The sequence below is a fragment of the Marmota monax genome, unplaced genomic scaffold (genome assembly GCF_021218885.2).
Source record: "Marmota monax isolate L192 unplaced genomic scaffold, Marmota_monax_Labrador192_F-V1.1 WCK01_AAM20220418_F8-fsc00455, whole genome shotgun sequence".
NCBI classification, from domain to species: Eukaryota; Metazoa; Chordata; class Mammalia; order Rodentia; family Sciuridae; genus Marmota; species Marmota monax.
The window spans coordinates 281,313-297,894 of NW_026694780.1; the positions used below are offsets into that span (position 1 = coordinate 281,313).

Genomic DNA, 16,582 nt, shown 5'->3' on the forward strand with positions numbered 1-16,582 from the left:
ATTTTGATAAGTGTATAGTATCTATACACTTCATTCAAACAATTACATACATCCATATTCACTCAAGGGAGAAAGAAGTCTATATATAATGAAATATGAGTAGAAGTTAGCTTCTGGTGGAGTCTTTGATGATTATAGCTAACACACATTCTCAGTAAAGCTGTCATTGGAGAGACAATTATTTGTTCATATTAAATAAATTTATACATACATACACAAATTTATATACATGTATAAATTCACATATACATGTATGTGTTTGTATGTATGTATCTTCCAACCAAAGAAGTCCTTGTTGATATAGATGTTTTTCCTAAATTTCATTCCCAACTTTTCTAACCACAAAGTGCATGCCTATGATTTCTGTTGATCATACTACTTCCCAGAGAATATTATGCAATATTCACACATCCTGAAAATAACCACATAACTATAAATTATCTGTCTGATCATAGCAAATTTTTAAAAATTTGCATATTAGTATACATCTGCGGTGCAGAAATTGCTTATAAGACATTTAGAAAGTGTCCAAAGTTGTCTTAATTATTGTTACATTTTGGGGTGTAAAGGCATTCTGTTTGTGATGTTGGCTTACCTGGTCCTATACTGTAATTATTTGAAAGTTGACTATAGAAATGTATTTTTATCTCCTTCGTGCTGAAAAATTGTACCATTTTATAAAATGAATTAATTAATCACTTTTATAAAATTACACATGGTATTTACCTAAGATTTATAACAATATTTGAATTAGAATCACATGAGTAACACTCTGTCCTTACACCTAACGACAGCAGGGTCAGGTTTCACAAGAAATGAAGTAACCCAAACCTCTGGCAATGTAAGCAGGTTGAGAGTAGGTACAACTTGATCCAATTTTAAAAAGTGTTTGCCCCAAAGTTTTAATGCTCCAAAGTGCTATGTAAAGAAATAATTGAAAAACTTGTATGTTATAGTAGTTTAATATTTTGTAAAGGAAAGATAGGAGAAATGAAATTCATGAAGAAAAATAATTAAAACCTTCATATTACTAAAAAAATAATGCTCAAGTATTTTTTAATGTAATCATTTTATTTTTCAAATTGCCAGATAATTTGTCATCTTGGATTATTAGGAAAGCCTCTATATTACTGAGAAGACTGGTATTGTATCCTTTAAATTATCTAAACTTACAATGAAAAAATAATATTAAAGTATAATAAATTCAGACATTAATATCTGGTTAATAATTAATTAAATGTGCTTAAGTAGTTTTCAAAATTGCTTCAGAGTTTACCAATCACATGTTGATGTATAACAAACCACTGTTAAGTGATGTAAGGCGATAATTTCAAAACATCCATGGATTCTTTAGGTCAGGAATAAGAACAATAATCAAGAAAAACTTGTCTTGGGGTCTCAACTGGGAACACTTCAAGGTTGAGCTAAAATGATGGGTGATAACTGGATGAAGATGGTGGTGTCAGGCTATTAATGATGCTGCTTCTTGAACCTCAGGTGGACTTTCAAATAGTACATCTTCGTATGGCATTTTTTGTGTGTGGTTTCTCTGGCTTCCTCAGAGTATAACAAGCAGTTATGAGAACAAGCCTTCTCAACAGGAAAGCCTGGGTGCATGACATTTTTATGATCTACTTTAAGAAATCAGTGTCATTTTTCACCTATGCTATTGGCTAAGGAAGTCACAAAAATCCTACAGATGCAAAGCAATGGGATAGAGACCCCAACCCTGCTCAGAAGTGCCACAGAACCATTGGAACAGTCACATGTTGAACGGAATACAGATTGGTGTGACCATCTTTTGGAACTACAAGCCACTGTAATCCTCCCCATATGCACACAATAATTTGCATCCCTCCTACTTAAATATACTTATTTTCTCTCCTAATGTTCCCAAGACTCATCCAATTATAACATTGGCTTGAAGTCTAGGATTCTGTTATATGAACTTCTTTTAGAAATTACTCCTTGATTATGATTGCTCAGATACAGCACCCTGAGCACTGTTCCCAGACAAGAAACCTGTTCCCCCACCACACACTCAAAATATAAGTGTATGACTTATATGGAAAAGCCAATATAAACACTGCCATCAAAAATGAGAACGAAAGGAGGCAGATAGCAGCTACTGATCCATGAAATTTGGATCCATGCAGAAACATGTTGCCATGTTGTTAAGAGTTTAGCCTACCCTATTAGAGTTATTCTCCCTGATTCTTTACCAAGTTGTTAGGGATCTTGTTATATTCCAAGTCAATTTTCATTGCACAAAAGGATCCTATGAGTATAGTTGATGTTATGGGTTGGATCTAAATATATTCCCCCAAAGAACTCATGCATTAGGCAATATAGCAATGTTCAGAGGTGAAAATTGGATTATGAGAGCTGTGATCTCATCAGTGGATTAATCCATATTAGATGGAGTAATAATTTGAATGGACTACTTGTTGGTAACTGTAGGCAATGTGGAGTGGCTGGAAGAAAAGTGTCACTGGAAGTGTGGTCTTGGACTATATCAGTTCCTGGCCTCTCTGTGTCTCCCTCTGCTTTCTGGCTGTCATGAGCTGATCTTTCCTTCACCATGCCTTCTGCCATGAGATTCTGCTTCCCCTTGGGCTCAACGCATTGGAGCAGACTGCACATGGACTAAACCTCTGAATCCATGAGCCCAAAATAAGCTTTTCCTTTTCTAAATTTTTCTTGACAATGATGAAAAGCTAACACAGCTGAGTAATTTCCTTAGTTTCTTATTTAATTATGCAAAGATCTCTTAATTTTATATCTTTGTCACTATCAATCCAAGATGGTATGATTCTTTTAAAATATTATGATATTTTATGCATCAAGTTATAACCAACTCTATTATAAAACAAAAACAACCATAAATCTCTTCTGGATAAATTTATCTCTAACTTAGGTTTGCTGTGTGACAAAAAAAAAGTCTTGTAAGTCTTATAATTTTATCATTTAACAAATCACCTGCAAACCATACTTTATGGTCCACTAAAATTATTGGAAGTCTTTTTGACTGAAAGTTTCTTGGGGAATCATATTAGATTTTCAGCCATCTTAACAGAAGGTCCTAGAGATTTACTCTGGATTTGATATTTAGCCTACAACACTTTGTCAATCTGAGACTATTTGTCCATTTGATAAAAAGCTCTTTTTCATATCTGGAAAGTTCTGGAACATTTATTTTTAAGTGAATTCTTTAGCTTTTCTTTCTCTTCTCTCATGTTCTTACAAGCAGCTGCAAATTCCAAAGGCAATGCCATGTATGTTAGCACTTTTTCTAATATATTAAATTTTTAAAAATCTTAGCACCTCATTCTTATTACCAAAACCAGTATCTAGTGCTATCAGGATAAGCCACTCCCAAACTTAATGATATAAAAACAGTCATCTTGTTATGCTTATGGATTCTGTGGGTCAGGTATTTGAGTAGAGCCCTGAAAAGATGGTTTGTCTATACCTCACAATACCTGGGTCCTTACCAGGTTTGAAAGCTAAGACTGATTTGGTATCTAGGGCTTTCATTCACCTGAAAACACTTTCACTCAAATGTATAGAGCTACTGCTGCTGTTGGCAGGAACTTCATCTGCACAGCCTTCCTGAGCACCTACACGTGCCTGCACATGGCTGCTGTTTAGTCATCCCATGTCTGCTGCTCCATCTTCTCTTAAGCCAGACATCAAGATTTCAAGAATGAGCATCTCAAGAAAGCAAGGTAAAAGTCAGTCAATTTTTCATGATTTAGCCTTGGAAATCACATAGCATAACTTCAGCTCTTCTCTCTTCATCTGACTATTGATAGTTTCAGAAGAAAGGATACATTCAACCATTTCTCACTGGGAGTCATATCAAGGACTTATAATAATGAAACTATTACGATGAACGGTATTGTTGCAGCCATTGTTAGAAAATGAATCCTCTAAGTAAAATCAGAAAATGTCTAAGTAAACATATGATACAAAGTATAATCATACCATAACAGATTTCAATCTACAACATAAATATGAATGAAGAAATAAACACAAAGGGCCTTATATTGAATTGCTACCCTTTCCTTGACTCTTCCCACACTGAATGCTTCTCAGATTCTATATGTCATGTATTACATTGGGATATTTGTTCATGCAGAAGCAACTGATATTTGATTAGACAGTCATCTTACTGTTTTAGTCTATTCATTAAAAGCATCAAATTAATAGTGGAAGGAAGAAAATACATACTAGTAAAAGTGGACAAAGTTGTGCAGTAATTCTTTTTCTGTTATAGAAACAAAAAAAATGGTCCAGTTTAAATTGTATATTTTCCTTTAACTGACCTATTACTCCCAAGTAGCTATTTGGTTATTGTAGATCACCATTCTCCCATGAATGCCATAAAAAATAGATTAGATAATTTTTAGTCTCATAAAGATGAGTTTATGGTAACCTTTACTACCAGAACCTGGTAACTTGGGTGCTCACTTATGAATTAGAAGTGGAACATGTGAAACATCAAACAATATCACCTTTGGTGGCTGCATATTTATGTGGAATTACCACTAGACATTATGATAACTTGTACATGTCTTTTGTATGCTAATTGTCATACTTTACTTTCAATACCACAATTTTCCTACTACTATCAGACAAATTAGGCTTTAAGTCAAAACAGTCACAATAGAAAAAGAAGGACATTATACAGTGATGAAAAGTTCAATTCATCAGGAAGATATAATAATTATAAATATATATGCACTCTACACCACAGCACCTAAATATATAAAGCAGACAGTGACAGAACTAAAGAGAAAAAAATAGTCTACAATAATAAAGATTTCAATACCTCACTTGGAATGTTTATTTCTGAATCTTCCTATTTCTTCTTTTGTGGCAAAGTAAAACAGGATATTCCTAGTGATTGAAAATGCCTTTCAAATCATTTGGTTTAACTCCCTCATTTTGTAGAGAAAGAAACTAAGAGTTGTTATTTGAGTTAACTAAAATCATGCTGCTAATTACTGCCAAAGTTCTGAACTAGTATGTTAAAATCTATTCCAAAATGTTCTATCACAGTGATCTTAAAATAATTATAGCGTTCATTTAACCTATATTTCTTGGTGACAAATTTATCACTTTTTTATTTGTTTGCTTGTTTTTGCACTAAGTAAACTTTAGCCTGTGGCTTGTATTTCTATTTTCTGCCCTGAAATACAGATACAGAATTTAGAGGGACTTTAGATATGTATTAAATACATATATATGTCATATAATATGTATGTCATATAATATATATGTCATGTATCAGAGGCAACTGATACCTACTTGATTAGGCAATCATGTTAATTTTTATTCTATTTTTTAATAAAAGCATATATATCATATATTACATATGAATATATAATATACAATATCAACTATAAAACAATCACAAAAAAGACTACTCACCCAATGCATGCATTTTCCAAATTCTCAAGATGTTTTGGATTTCTTACCCATATCTCTCATACATGCATGCTGCTCCAAAGAATATGAGTGTCAGCAGCTGAAGGAATATAAGTGTATGAAATATGATTCGATTTCTATTGAAATTTTTGTTTTGCATAGAGTTTTTTTAAGAATTTGCTTAGAATTTTACATCTCTCATGCTTTGGATGATTTTTGGTTAGCAAAGTGTTTTTTTAATCTGTTTTGTTTCTTGTTCTTACTTGAATTATTGTGGTACAATGGAGTTTGTTTCTATTTAGAAAATAACTAATAGCCTACTGTTACCATTTTTTCCCTTGGGTTTTGATTGTGCTTTTCTTTTTCATGTGGAATTACATGCGGTCTGAGAGACTGAATTTATCACAATCTGATACTTTTTAAAAACAATGTGATAGCTATAAAAATAGAGCAAATAAATTTGTATTAAATTTTTGGTTATTATTTACCCTACTGTTTTCCTATCAGAATTCCTATTTGGCTATTACACTTTCATCATGTGCAATCCATGCTTTGAATAATATTGATTTTTTTTGTGTGTTTGTGGTGCTGGGGATTGAACACAGGGCTTTGTGAATGCAAGGCAAACAATCTACCAACTGAGCTATATCCCCAGCCCAAGAATGTTTTTGATGTACTAAATCTATATGACATCTCAGCACTTTAGGATTGAAATTTATTAGCTTTTAAAAAATGCTGACATAAATGTCATTTTTTATACCTATTACTTATTGTAGAGTATGTATTTTATTTTTCACAAACAAGTCAAAAAGTGAATTGCTTTATTTGATTCCTGCTATTAATATTAATGCTACAAAATTCAAAAATAAGCACAGTTCTTCCTGTATCTATATTTGCAAGTGACTATAGAGATCTTACAGGGGAAGTTCTATGTGGATATACAGAGGCATTCCCTCTGCTACAGTTTATTCATATCATGGCCAAAATAACACTTTGCATTTATGTGTCGTATTTCCACTAAGCACTTTAGCATTTTCCTATGATTAATGTCAGGGAATTCCAGCTACCTCCAAGGGCACCTCTGTTGCTAAATCATATAAGACTTCCTATATACCCTCATGTGTCTTCTCCCCAGTGTGCTTTAAGAACATTTCAGTAAGAGATGTCATTATAGAAAATGCATTGTTTGAATCTTGGGAGTAAGTAGTTTTAGTGCTAATCAAATAGATTGAAGTAATAAAACAAGACTTGATACTTATACATTAGAGAAGTAGGTTCCCCACATTCTTTGAGGAAAGATTAAAAAGCTTTAGCTGGAAATAGTTTAGGGTACTCCTGGTGCAGTTGTTCATTTTCTCTGCCAGGTCACTCGGGAATGTGTTCATTGGCTACTTTTTTTTTTTTTAAACATTCACAGCCCTTCATTTACATCATTTCACTTTAAAAAAAAAAAAAAACTCCCCAACTCAATCATAAATCTTAATTATCAAAGAGCACTTCAGGGGCTCACTGAGCACAATGATTCACACTATCTTTCTAGGTCAGCATTAAAATTCAAATTATCTCATCAAGGTTTTCCTTTTTCATTGAAGAACTGATGCTGGAAACACATACTTAGAAAGAAATCTAGTCAGTGAAAAGCTTTGCAATATTATAAGCTTGATGCTGTGTTCACAAATGAAAAGTACCATGGTTGTAAGCTAATAAGGTCTGTAATGGAAAAACTCCTAAGCACATTCTCAAATGTTGCTTTGAGAACATTAAACCTTGAGAATAGAGGACAAACGGAGGTCATGATTTGAATTTGTGAAAGCTCATTTGCAGCATATTCTTTCTCCCCTTCAGAGTCCCTGCCCTGGTGCTTTGTGTCCTCAGGTAAAATCTCCATGCCAGGACCTAGAGGGATATTCCATTCATTTTTGCTCTTTTTAGAGTTGTGTCATGAGCCAAATGTTTTCCAACTTTGGGACATCAAACATTTCCAGCTGAATTTTACATTTAAAATAGCAACCTTTTTGTTTTGGAAATGGTAAGCCAGCTAGAGAAACTTTTTTATACTGATTTATTTTTTAAATAATTATTTCTCTCCATATTGTGATTTGTAGGTAATATTATTTGCATTTTAAAGGGATTGATGCTTGTATAATGTATTAACTTACTGTTTCCAAATGTTTCTTTTAACAAAATATTAGTTTTCGTCACTTCCAAGAGAATTACATATTTTCTCTATAGTGTAAATTACCTAAAAGTAGAAGTGTTTCAGAGTGTCTTGGACAATGATGGCTCCTTTATCTCACTCTTGCTTTTTGATACTGAGGCATTTTTGAGAACACTAAGCTCTTCCAAAAACAAACCATTTCCTTAACCCAATGTAATAATTCATGTTGGGAATATACCAATAAGGGCAGCACGACCTCTTTTTAAATGTACTTTGAGTACATGTCCTGGATATAAAACTAAGTATGAACTTCTATATAATTTATGTCATACCTAAGTAACTACACATAGATGTGTTTGAGGATGATTTCATTGTCTAAATCATCAGAAAGTTCGGCAAAAATCCAAAGGATTAAAATGTGTTTCTGTTGTATTAATAGAGTGCTTATTCCATATCTTAAGAGATAACAAAAATGTCTCCTTAGTTTTCTTCCTCCGTCACTTCCTATTGACATTACTTTGCTGTAATTTCTATCATGAAAAACTCATTGCTTCAAACAATTTTAACAATACACCATCTATCACTTGGAGTAGATAAAAAAGTAGAAAGTGGAAGAAATGTATAAAAGGGGATAGAATATCTAACAAATTCAGAGTATTACTGAAAGCTCAAAATTTTCATCAGGTGTTTATGGTAGAATATCTGGCTGGGTCTTTTCTTCCTTTGGGTGGCAGCTATTTTACTGAATGGTAAGAGAAAGCAGGAGGCATTGAAGAGGTATATTTATCTTGCTCTTAGGTAACAGTACTGCTGTGTTTATGAGCTCAGAATGTTATAAAAATGGGGATACTGATAATCTTCAACTTTACAAGGCTTTCCTAGTTTTTTTTCCTTACTAACCCCCAACAATTTCCCAGAGGTAAATAGTATCTTATGAAACTCAATGTGATTAGTGTCAGGGAATTTCAGTTACCTCTGAGGGTACCTCAGTTACTAAATCATATATGACTTCATATTGACCCTTGTGTGTCTTATCCTCAGTGTGCTCTAAGATCATTCCAATAAGAACGTATAGTTTTACATATAGTGGCTTCTAAGAAACTAATCTTTGGGCTTGCTCTAGAACATATTAATTATTATTAATCTTCTGGTCATATCCTATTGTTTTATAGATTTAGATCTTATTTTGGAAATAAGTGGGGACTACCAAGAGAAATTGTGTTAGAAGAATATAGAGCAAATGTTACCAAATTGGCTTAGGATAGAGTGCCTGGCACATAGTAGGGCCTGGAAAGCATTCGTCAATGGACTAAACGAATAAAAGAATTGAGTGAAGATGAAATCAGGACACTGAAACAGAAAAAAATTGATGAAACTTCTGAACAGGAACAAAAACATAAAGAAACAAACAATAGCAATGCTCAGAACCCCAGTGCAGAAGAAGGGGGTGATGAACAGGATGAAGATATTTTGCCTTTAACCCTTGAAGAGAAGGAAAACAAAGAATACTTAAAATCTTTATTTGAAATTTTGATTCTTATGGGAAAACAAAATATACCTCTGGACGGGCATGAGGCTGATGAAATCCCAGAAGGTCTCTTCACTCCTGATAACTTTCAGGCCCTGTTGGAGTGCCGGATAAATTCTGGTGAAGAGGTCCTGAGAAAACGCTTTGAGACCACAGCAGTTAACACATTGTTCTGTTCAAAAACACAACAGAAACAGATGCTGGAGATCTGTGAAAGTTGCATCCAGGAAGAAACCCTCAGGGAAGTGAGAGACTCGCACTTCTTTTCCATTATCACTGACGATGTGGTGGACATAGCAGGGGAAGAGCACCTTCCCGTGTTGGTGAGGTTTGTAGATGAGTCTCATAACTTGAGAGAGGAATTTGTGGGCTTCCTGCCTTATGAAGCTGATGCAGAAATTTTGGCTGTGAAATTTCACACTACCATAACTGAGAAGTGGGGACTAAATATGGAGTATTGTCGTGGCCAGGCTTACATTGTGTCTAGCGGATTCTCTTCCAAAATGAAAGTTGTTGCTTCTAGACTTTTAGAGAAATACCCTCAAGCTATCTACACACTCTGCTCTTCCTGTGCCTTAAACATGTGGTTGGCAAAACCAGTGCCTGTGATGGGGGTGTCTGTTGCATTAGGAACAATTGAAGAAGTTTGTTCTTTTTTCCATCGATCACCACAACTGCTATTAGAACTTGACAATGTAATTTCTGTTCTTTTTCAAAACAGTGAAGAAAGGGGTAAAGAACTGAAGGAAATTTGCCATTCTCAGTGGACAGGTAGGCATGATGCTTTTGAAATTTTGGTGGATCTCCTGCAAGCACTTGTTTTATGTTTAGATGGTATAAATAGTGACACAAATATTGGATGGAATAATTGTATAACTGGTCGAGCATTTGTACTCTGTAGTGCAGTAGCAGATTTTGATTTCATTGTTACCATTGTTGTTCTTAAAAATGTCTTATCTTTTACAAGAGCCTTTGGGAAAAATCTCCAGGGACAAACTTCTGATGTCTTCTTTGCTGCCAGTAGCTTAACTGCAGTACTACATTCACTCAATGAAGTAATGGAAAATATTGAAGTTTATCATGAGTTTTGGTTTGAGGAAGCAACAAATTTGGCAACCAAACTTGATATTCAGATGAAACTCCCTGGGAAATTTCGTAGGGCTCAGCAGGGTAACCTGGAATCTCAGCTAACCTCTGAAAGTTACTATAAAGAAACCCTAAGTGTTCCAACAGTGGAGCACATCATTCAGGAACTTAAAGATATATTTTCAGAACAGCACCTCAAAGCTCTTAAATGCTTATCTCTGGTACCGTCAGTCATGGGACAGCTTAAATTTAATACATCAGAGGAGCACCATGCTGACATGTACAGAAGTGACTTGCCTAATCCCGACACACTTTCAGCTGAGCTACACTGTTGGAGAATCAAATGGAAACATCGAGGGAAAGATATAGAGCTTCCATCCACCATTTATGAAGCCCTTCATTTGCCTGATATCAAGTTTTTTCCTAATGTATATGCTTTTCTGAAGGTCCTGTGTATTCTTCCTGTAATGAAGGTTGAGAATGAACGCTATGAAAATGGACGAAAGCATCTTAAAGCATACTTGAGGAACACTTTGACAGACCAAAGGTCAAGTAACTTGGCTTTGCTTAACATAAATTTTGATATAAAACATGATCTGGATTTAATGGTAGACACATATATCAAACTATATACAACTAAGTCAGAGCTTCCTACAGATAATTCAGAAACTGTTGAAAATACCTAAAAGACTTTTTAAATGGGCTTTCTCTTATATTTGATATTTGGAAGAAAAGCCGTAAGGTATATGTAGGTCACTTATCACTGAATATCTTTGCCTACAGGCCTCATGAATACATTAGCCATTGGTAATCTGCCTATGTACATGGCACCTGTTTGAGCTCTCGTGCTTTGAAAAATTGTCTGTTCTTCTAGAAGACTGCATTGGAAGTACCACATTTCACCTCTGCGTGACCTCTGCTAGTAGCACTCTGAAATTGTTTTAGTTAAGTCTTTTAGGTTATAAAATGTATTATTACCATGGATCCAGTTGTCAGGTATTATTATCAATTTTGAAGAAATAAATTTTGAGGAGGTATAAGAAAAGAATGCATCTTATGAAATGTTACAATGAAGCCTACTGTTGACCTTTGACTATTAGGAGTTTTAAGTGTGTTAAAATCTGTAATGGACAATTAAGGGAATTAACCAGAGTTGTGAGCTTACCAAACAGATTTCAGTCTAGATTTTGCCTTTATCAAACGAACTTAAAGAACAAGTTACAGTTAAACTTTGAGTGGAAGAGCTTGCCGTGGTTGTTCCACAACTGGTTGTTGCTGTTTACATTCCTTTGTTGAGCCTACGTCTTCATAAGCCTACACTTTCATTTTAGCAAGTAAATGGTGAACACTTCTGCTTCACGGTCAAGACAGAATCAGAGGCTGTTGATATGGGCAACTTGTCTGTTTTCTTTTTCCATGACTATATCTACTGCCTCGTCTTGATTTATAAGCAAAACCTGGAAAACCTACAAAATAAATGTTTCACCGTTTATCTAGAAATAATACAGAATATATTGCTGTTATTTTTGGTGAAGAAAATCAATTTTGTATAGTTTATTTCAATCTAAATAAAATGTGAATTTTGTTTAAAATAAATAAATAATACATTAATACAGGTGGTTTCCAAAGGCTAGACCTATAAAAGCAAATACAAGCCAGGCACGTTGGCACACGCTTATAATTCAAGCAATTTGGGAGGCTGAGGCTGAGGTATTACAAGGTCAAGGTCAGGCTCAAAAACTTAGCAAGGTCCTAAACAACTAAGTGAAATCCTGTGTCTCAAAATCAAAAGGGCAAGGCATATAGCTCAGTGGTAAAGTGTTCCTAGGTTCTATTCCCATTACCACCGCCCCCCCCCCCCCAAAAAAAATGGTATAGTACAAGGAAGGGGTCTTCTCAAACATTTTTCCACCTAAGAATTACATAGAAATCAGATATTATATACTAATTAAAATGAACACAATTATAATTAAAAGGACATATATTAAGGGAGAGAGACAACAATGTAAAGCCTATAAACTTATTATTGAAAGTACTAAAATTGTCCTTCTTTTGGACAAAGACTAACAACTTTTCTCACAGTACATGCAATTAATGTGTGATGGAGATCACTGCACAGTAGAAGAAAAAAGATATGGGCTATAAAAAAAGATATGAATTTAATATTTCTTTGGGGGAAGATGGAATAAGGATTTGGCAAGTGGAGTGACCATGATCAAGCAGAATCACCCTAAACTAGCTTTGTTTTGGTTGGACAGCAAAAATAATTGTTTAAATGACTATAAAACTTTGCATATTAAAAAAATTAGATTATTTATAGTTCCTTTCCATAGCACACACACATACACATACACACACACACGCACACACACCCTACACAAATATGCCAAGAGTTTCAAGATTTTTGAATATCTAAAAATATATCAGGTTGTTTGGAAAGTGACTCATAATAAGCCCTGAAAATTAGGAGCAGGGAATATTCTTGGGTAGTTTGGACGTAAGGTGTCCCCATGTAGCTGCTGTGTTCATTCAGGAATGTTCAGAGGTAAAGTGATTGGATTGTGAGAGGTGTAAACTAATCAGTCCATCCTAGTTTGAATGGCTACTACTTTCTGCTACTATGAATGGAGCTGTGCTCCTCCACCACACCCTTTTGTCTTTATGCCTCTCTTGGGATCAGAGCAATGGACTCTGCCGAGCATGGACTGAACTTCTGTGACCACGAGCTAAAGTAAACTTTTTCTCCTCTGAGTTGTTCTTGTTTGGTATTTTGGTCACAGCCACACAATGGTGACTAACACAGTTAGCTTTAAGATAGCCATGCTTATACTTATTAAACCTTTCATTCTTCTACCAATTGCCACCCCTCTATTTTGTAAACGTTTGTTTTAAACAACATTATGAGACCATACAACTGCAGCTTGGATTTTGAGAATGGAGTCACAGTGGGGAGGAGTGGCTGCCCATCCTTCTCTGGTGACACAGATTTGAAGAACTTTTGTGCAGCAAACATAAGTTCTTGACGCAGGTGTTCCTCTTTCCGTTAAATGATTTTTCCTCTCTTATTTCAGCTTTATATTCTGGAGGTGCACATAGTATTCACATGCTTGTCTCTTCTAATATTTCTAAAGTGAAGTGATTAGCAGAGTGTGCCCCATACAAAGCAGGCAAAGTGAAAGTGTGGGGAATGAATAGTGAATGAATAGTGAATGAATGTGGTACAGGAATTGTGAATGAATCAGAGGGAGAGAATCAGTGAGTTGGGACAAGATAGTCACACTTAGAACATCCTTTTCTGCAAATAATGGTTTGACCTAATTAGGACCACAGTCGGGTATGTTAGCATATGCCTGTGAACCAGAAAGATATTGGAAATTATCAGTTACCTGTGTGTGAAGTTGCTGGGTATAAAACATAAGAGAGTGGTGTTCCTTCAGCAAGTACCAATCTATGGGCACTACATTTTAAAAACAGTAAAATATAAGAATATGCACATTTTATATTTTATTATCTCTAGCTAGATTAATAGGGGGACTGCTTTGTCATGCTGATTTAAAGAGTAAACTGAATGTCAGATATTTTGGGCAAAAGAATATTTCTTGGGAGCTGAGTCTCTGGAATATGTCCTCTCAGTGTCAGTCTATGCTGTTTTGACTTGGAATGCCCATTACCGTTACCACTGCTCATCTAAACTGGTAGGGCTTATTTTGCATTTAATTTTATTTTTCCGTCTTATGTAAAAGGAGGATGGACCTGACCATACTTTGGTTTTGGACTTGTACCCTACAGAACCGTGAGACAATAAATTGCTATAGTTTAAAGTGCTTACTACAGCAGTCCTTGGAAACTAATATAACTGAAATTAAAATCTATGAAATATGGTATATTCAGAGAAGTCTGACTCCCATCTCCTAGCACTTCCTCTTTTTCCTTTTCCTCTTCTTAAATATACCTTTGAGTTTATTCTTTTATTTTTATTACATAAGAAAGTACATAAACACATTTGTATCTTTCCTATTTATTACATAAATGGTCATATGTTATATTCAATTTTTCTTTCTTCCTTTGTTTATATTTAACAATAAATCCTTGAAACCATTTTCCAACAGTCTATTAACTATCCTTTTGCCTTTTTTTACAACTGCATAATACTTCATTGTATTTGTGTGAACTAAACTCATTTGGTGAACTATGGATGGACATTTGCATTATTTATAGTATTTTCCTATTATAAATAAAGTTTGGAACAGCCATGTGTGTATATTGTTGCTTTCATTTTGCTTTGTCTTGTTTTTCCCAATACACATGTGGAATAGAATATGAGAAATGTAACTGCTATGTAAAATGAGAATTAATTTTTCTGGGATGCAAATTTCCTTTCATAAGATAATATGATAGCTTGTTTTTCTATAGTCTTTCCAACAGATTGTGTGGTTAATTTTTTTATTATTTTTAATCTGCTTCATTAAAATTGGTCTCTGTAGTTTTAATTTATTTAACATAAATTAAAGCAATACTGAGAATCTTTCATATTTCTAATCAGCCCTACAACTATGATTCATGTAAAGCTACCTTTACGTGCCATTAAACATAGGCACGTAAAGGTATATTCAACAAATATAAAATCAGTAGTGTATTATGTTGCTTAGGTAACTTTCTCTAATATTATATATTTAGCAAATTCCTTGGGACTTGACCCTGCATCTGAACTGCTTTAGTAAAAGTTAATGGATACTGATTTCATTAAAATAACAACACAAACATCCTTTGTTCTAGCTAATAGATGAATTGAATGATTGAATTATTAAGTAATTGGAATGAGAGTAAGTTGTTTTATTTCAGATGTATTATGCTGCAAATTAGCTTTATAGGGAAGAATCTGAAATATTCTGCTTAAATTTTATATAATGTTTGTTTAATAAAATGTCTTGTTTATGATGTATACGTTGATTATGCTCAAGGTGACATAGTAAAGCATTCTGAGGTTCTTTCTCTTATTTAAAATAAACCAAATACATGAGATACTACTTAAATCATAACTTTTAATTTACCAAGTTATCAGGAACAATAAAATAAAGTATGATATTCACAAGTGTAGTTTTTAAACTATGGTCTACTTTGAAAGGGTCTGATAGTGGTAGAGAATGTTAATTATTATATTCTCACCAGCTCCATAAGAATCATCTCTTAAGCATATGCTGTTAATAAGCAATCACATATCCTAAATCTTGCCTCCCTCACTTTAATATCTTATCAAATTGTATAGGAACCTCTGGTTACCCATCTGACTCCTGGAAGACAATTTGGATTCAGCAAGTGTTTGTTGAATTGAAATAAACTGAAAAGTAGCTTAACTATAACTAAGACATTTCACCTCAAAATTGCTTCTAATTTAAATATAGTCACATAAATTTTGGCTATTGCTATTAAAAACAAGAACTCCTCCAAATATACTGACGAAATTAAATTATTTTCCCCCCAAGGATGTCTACATTCTAATCTCTGAAACCTGTGAATACATTATTTTACATGACAAAAGGGACTTTGCAAAATGAAATTAAACTAAGGATTTGAGACAGGGAGATTATCTTGGACTACTTGGGTGGGCCTAATGAAATCACAGGGTCTTTAGAAGAGAGAGGCAGGAAGGTCAAAGAAGAAGCTGAATGGCAGCAGACAGCCAATGATGTCAAGAAGAGAATCAGGGGCCAAGGAAACCCTCTAGCCTTCCTAAACAGCAAGAGGCAAGACATGATCCTCTGTAGGAGCCTCCTGGAGGAAGGCAGCCCTGCAGACCCTGGCTTAGGACTATGACCCCAGACTGGAAGGGAAGGAGTTCTGCTGTTGTAAGCCATTCAGTCAGCCATAATTTGCAGCAGCAATAGGAAACTAATACACATAGGCCCCTTGCTATGGTTTAGATGCAAGGTGTCTCTCTAAAGCTCACATGTGAGGCAATACAAGAAGGTTCAGAGGAGAAAAGATTGGTTTGTGAGAGTCTTAACCCAATCAGTAAATTAATCCCATAGGGATTAACTGAGTGGTAACTGAAGTGGTAGGGTGTGGCTGGAGGAGGTGGGAATTAGGGGGCATGACTTTGGAGTATATATTTTGCATCTGGACAGTGGAGACCTCTCTCTTCTTCCTGATCATCATGTGAGCTGCTTCCCTCTGCCACATCCTTCACCATGATGTCCTGCTTCACCTCTTAGTCCTGAGGAATGAAGCCATCCTTCTATGGACTAAGACCTCTGAAACTGTGAGCTCTCAAATAAACCTTTCCTCTTCTACAGTTGTTCTGGTTGAGTCGTTTTAGTCTAACTGACTAAAACACCCCTTAAAACAGGGAAAATTAACAGTGTGAGAATAAAAAACCT

General features: G+C 34.6%; 1 protein-coding gene across 1 annotated transcript; it reads left to right on the plus strand.

Annotated features, from left to right (window-relative positions):
* Positions 1–3,891: 3,891 nt before the first annotated feature.
* On the plus strand, positions 3,892–11,685 carry LOC124079908 (52 kDa repressor of the inhibitor of the protein kinase-like). The gene is made up of 2 exons (XM_046425744.2): positions 3,892–3,915; positions 8,876–11,685. The coding sequence occupies exons 1-2, from the start codon at positions 3,892–3,894 to the stop codon at positions 10,889–10,891; spliced, it is 2,040 nt and encodes a 679-aa protein (XP_046281700.1). The 3' UTR covers positions 10,892–11,685.
* The last annotated feature ends 4,897 nt before the right edge of the window (positions 11,686–16,582 follow it).

Bases quoted from the DNA above. Each gene is read 5' to 3' on its own strand.
- LOC124079908 (XM_046425744.2), top strand. From the start codon at position 3,892: ATGAACGGTATTGTTGCAGCCATT. The intron at 3,916-8,875 runs GTTAGAAAATGA...GGCACATAGTAG, and splicing joins ACGGTATTGTTGCAGCCATT to GGCCTGGAAAGCATTCGTCA.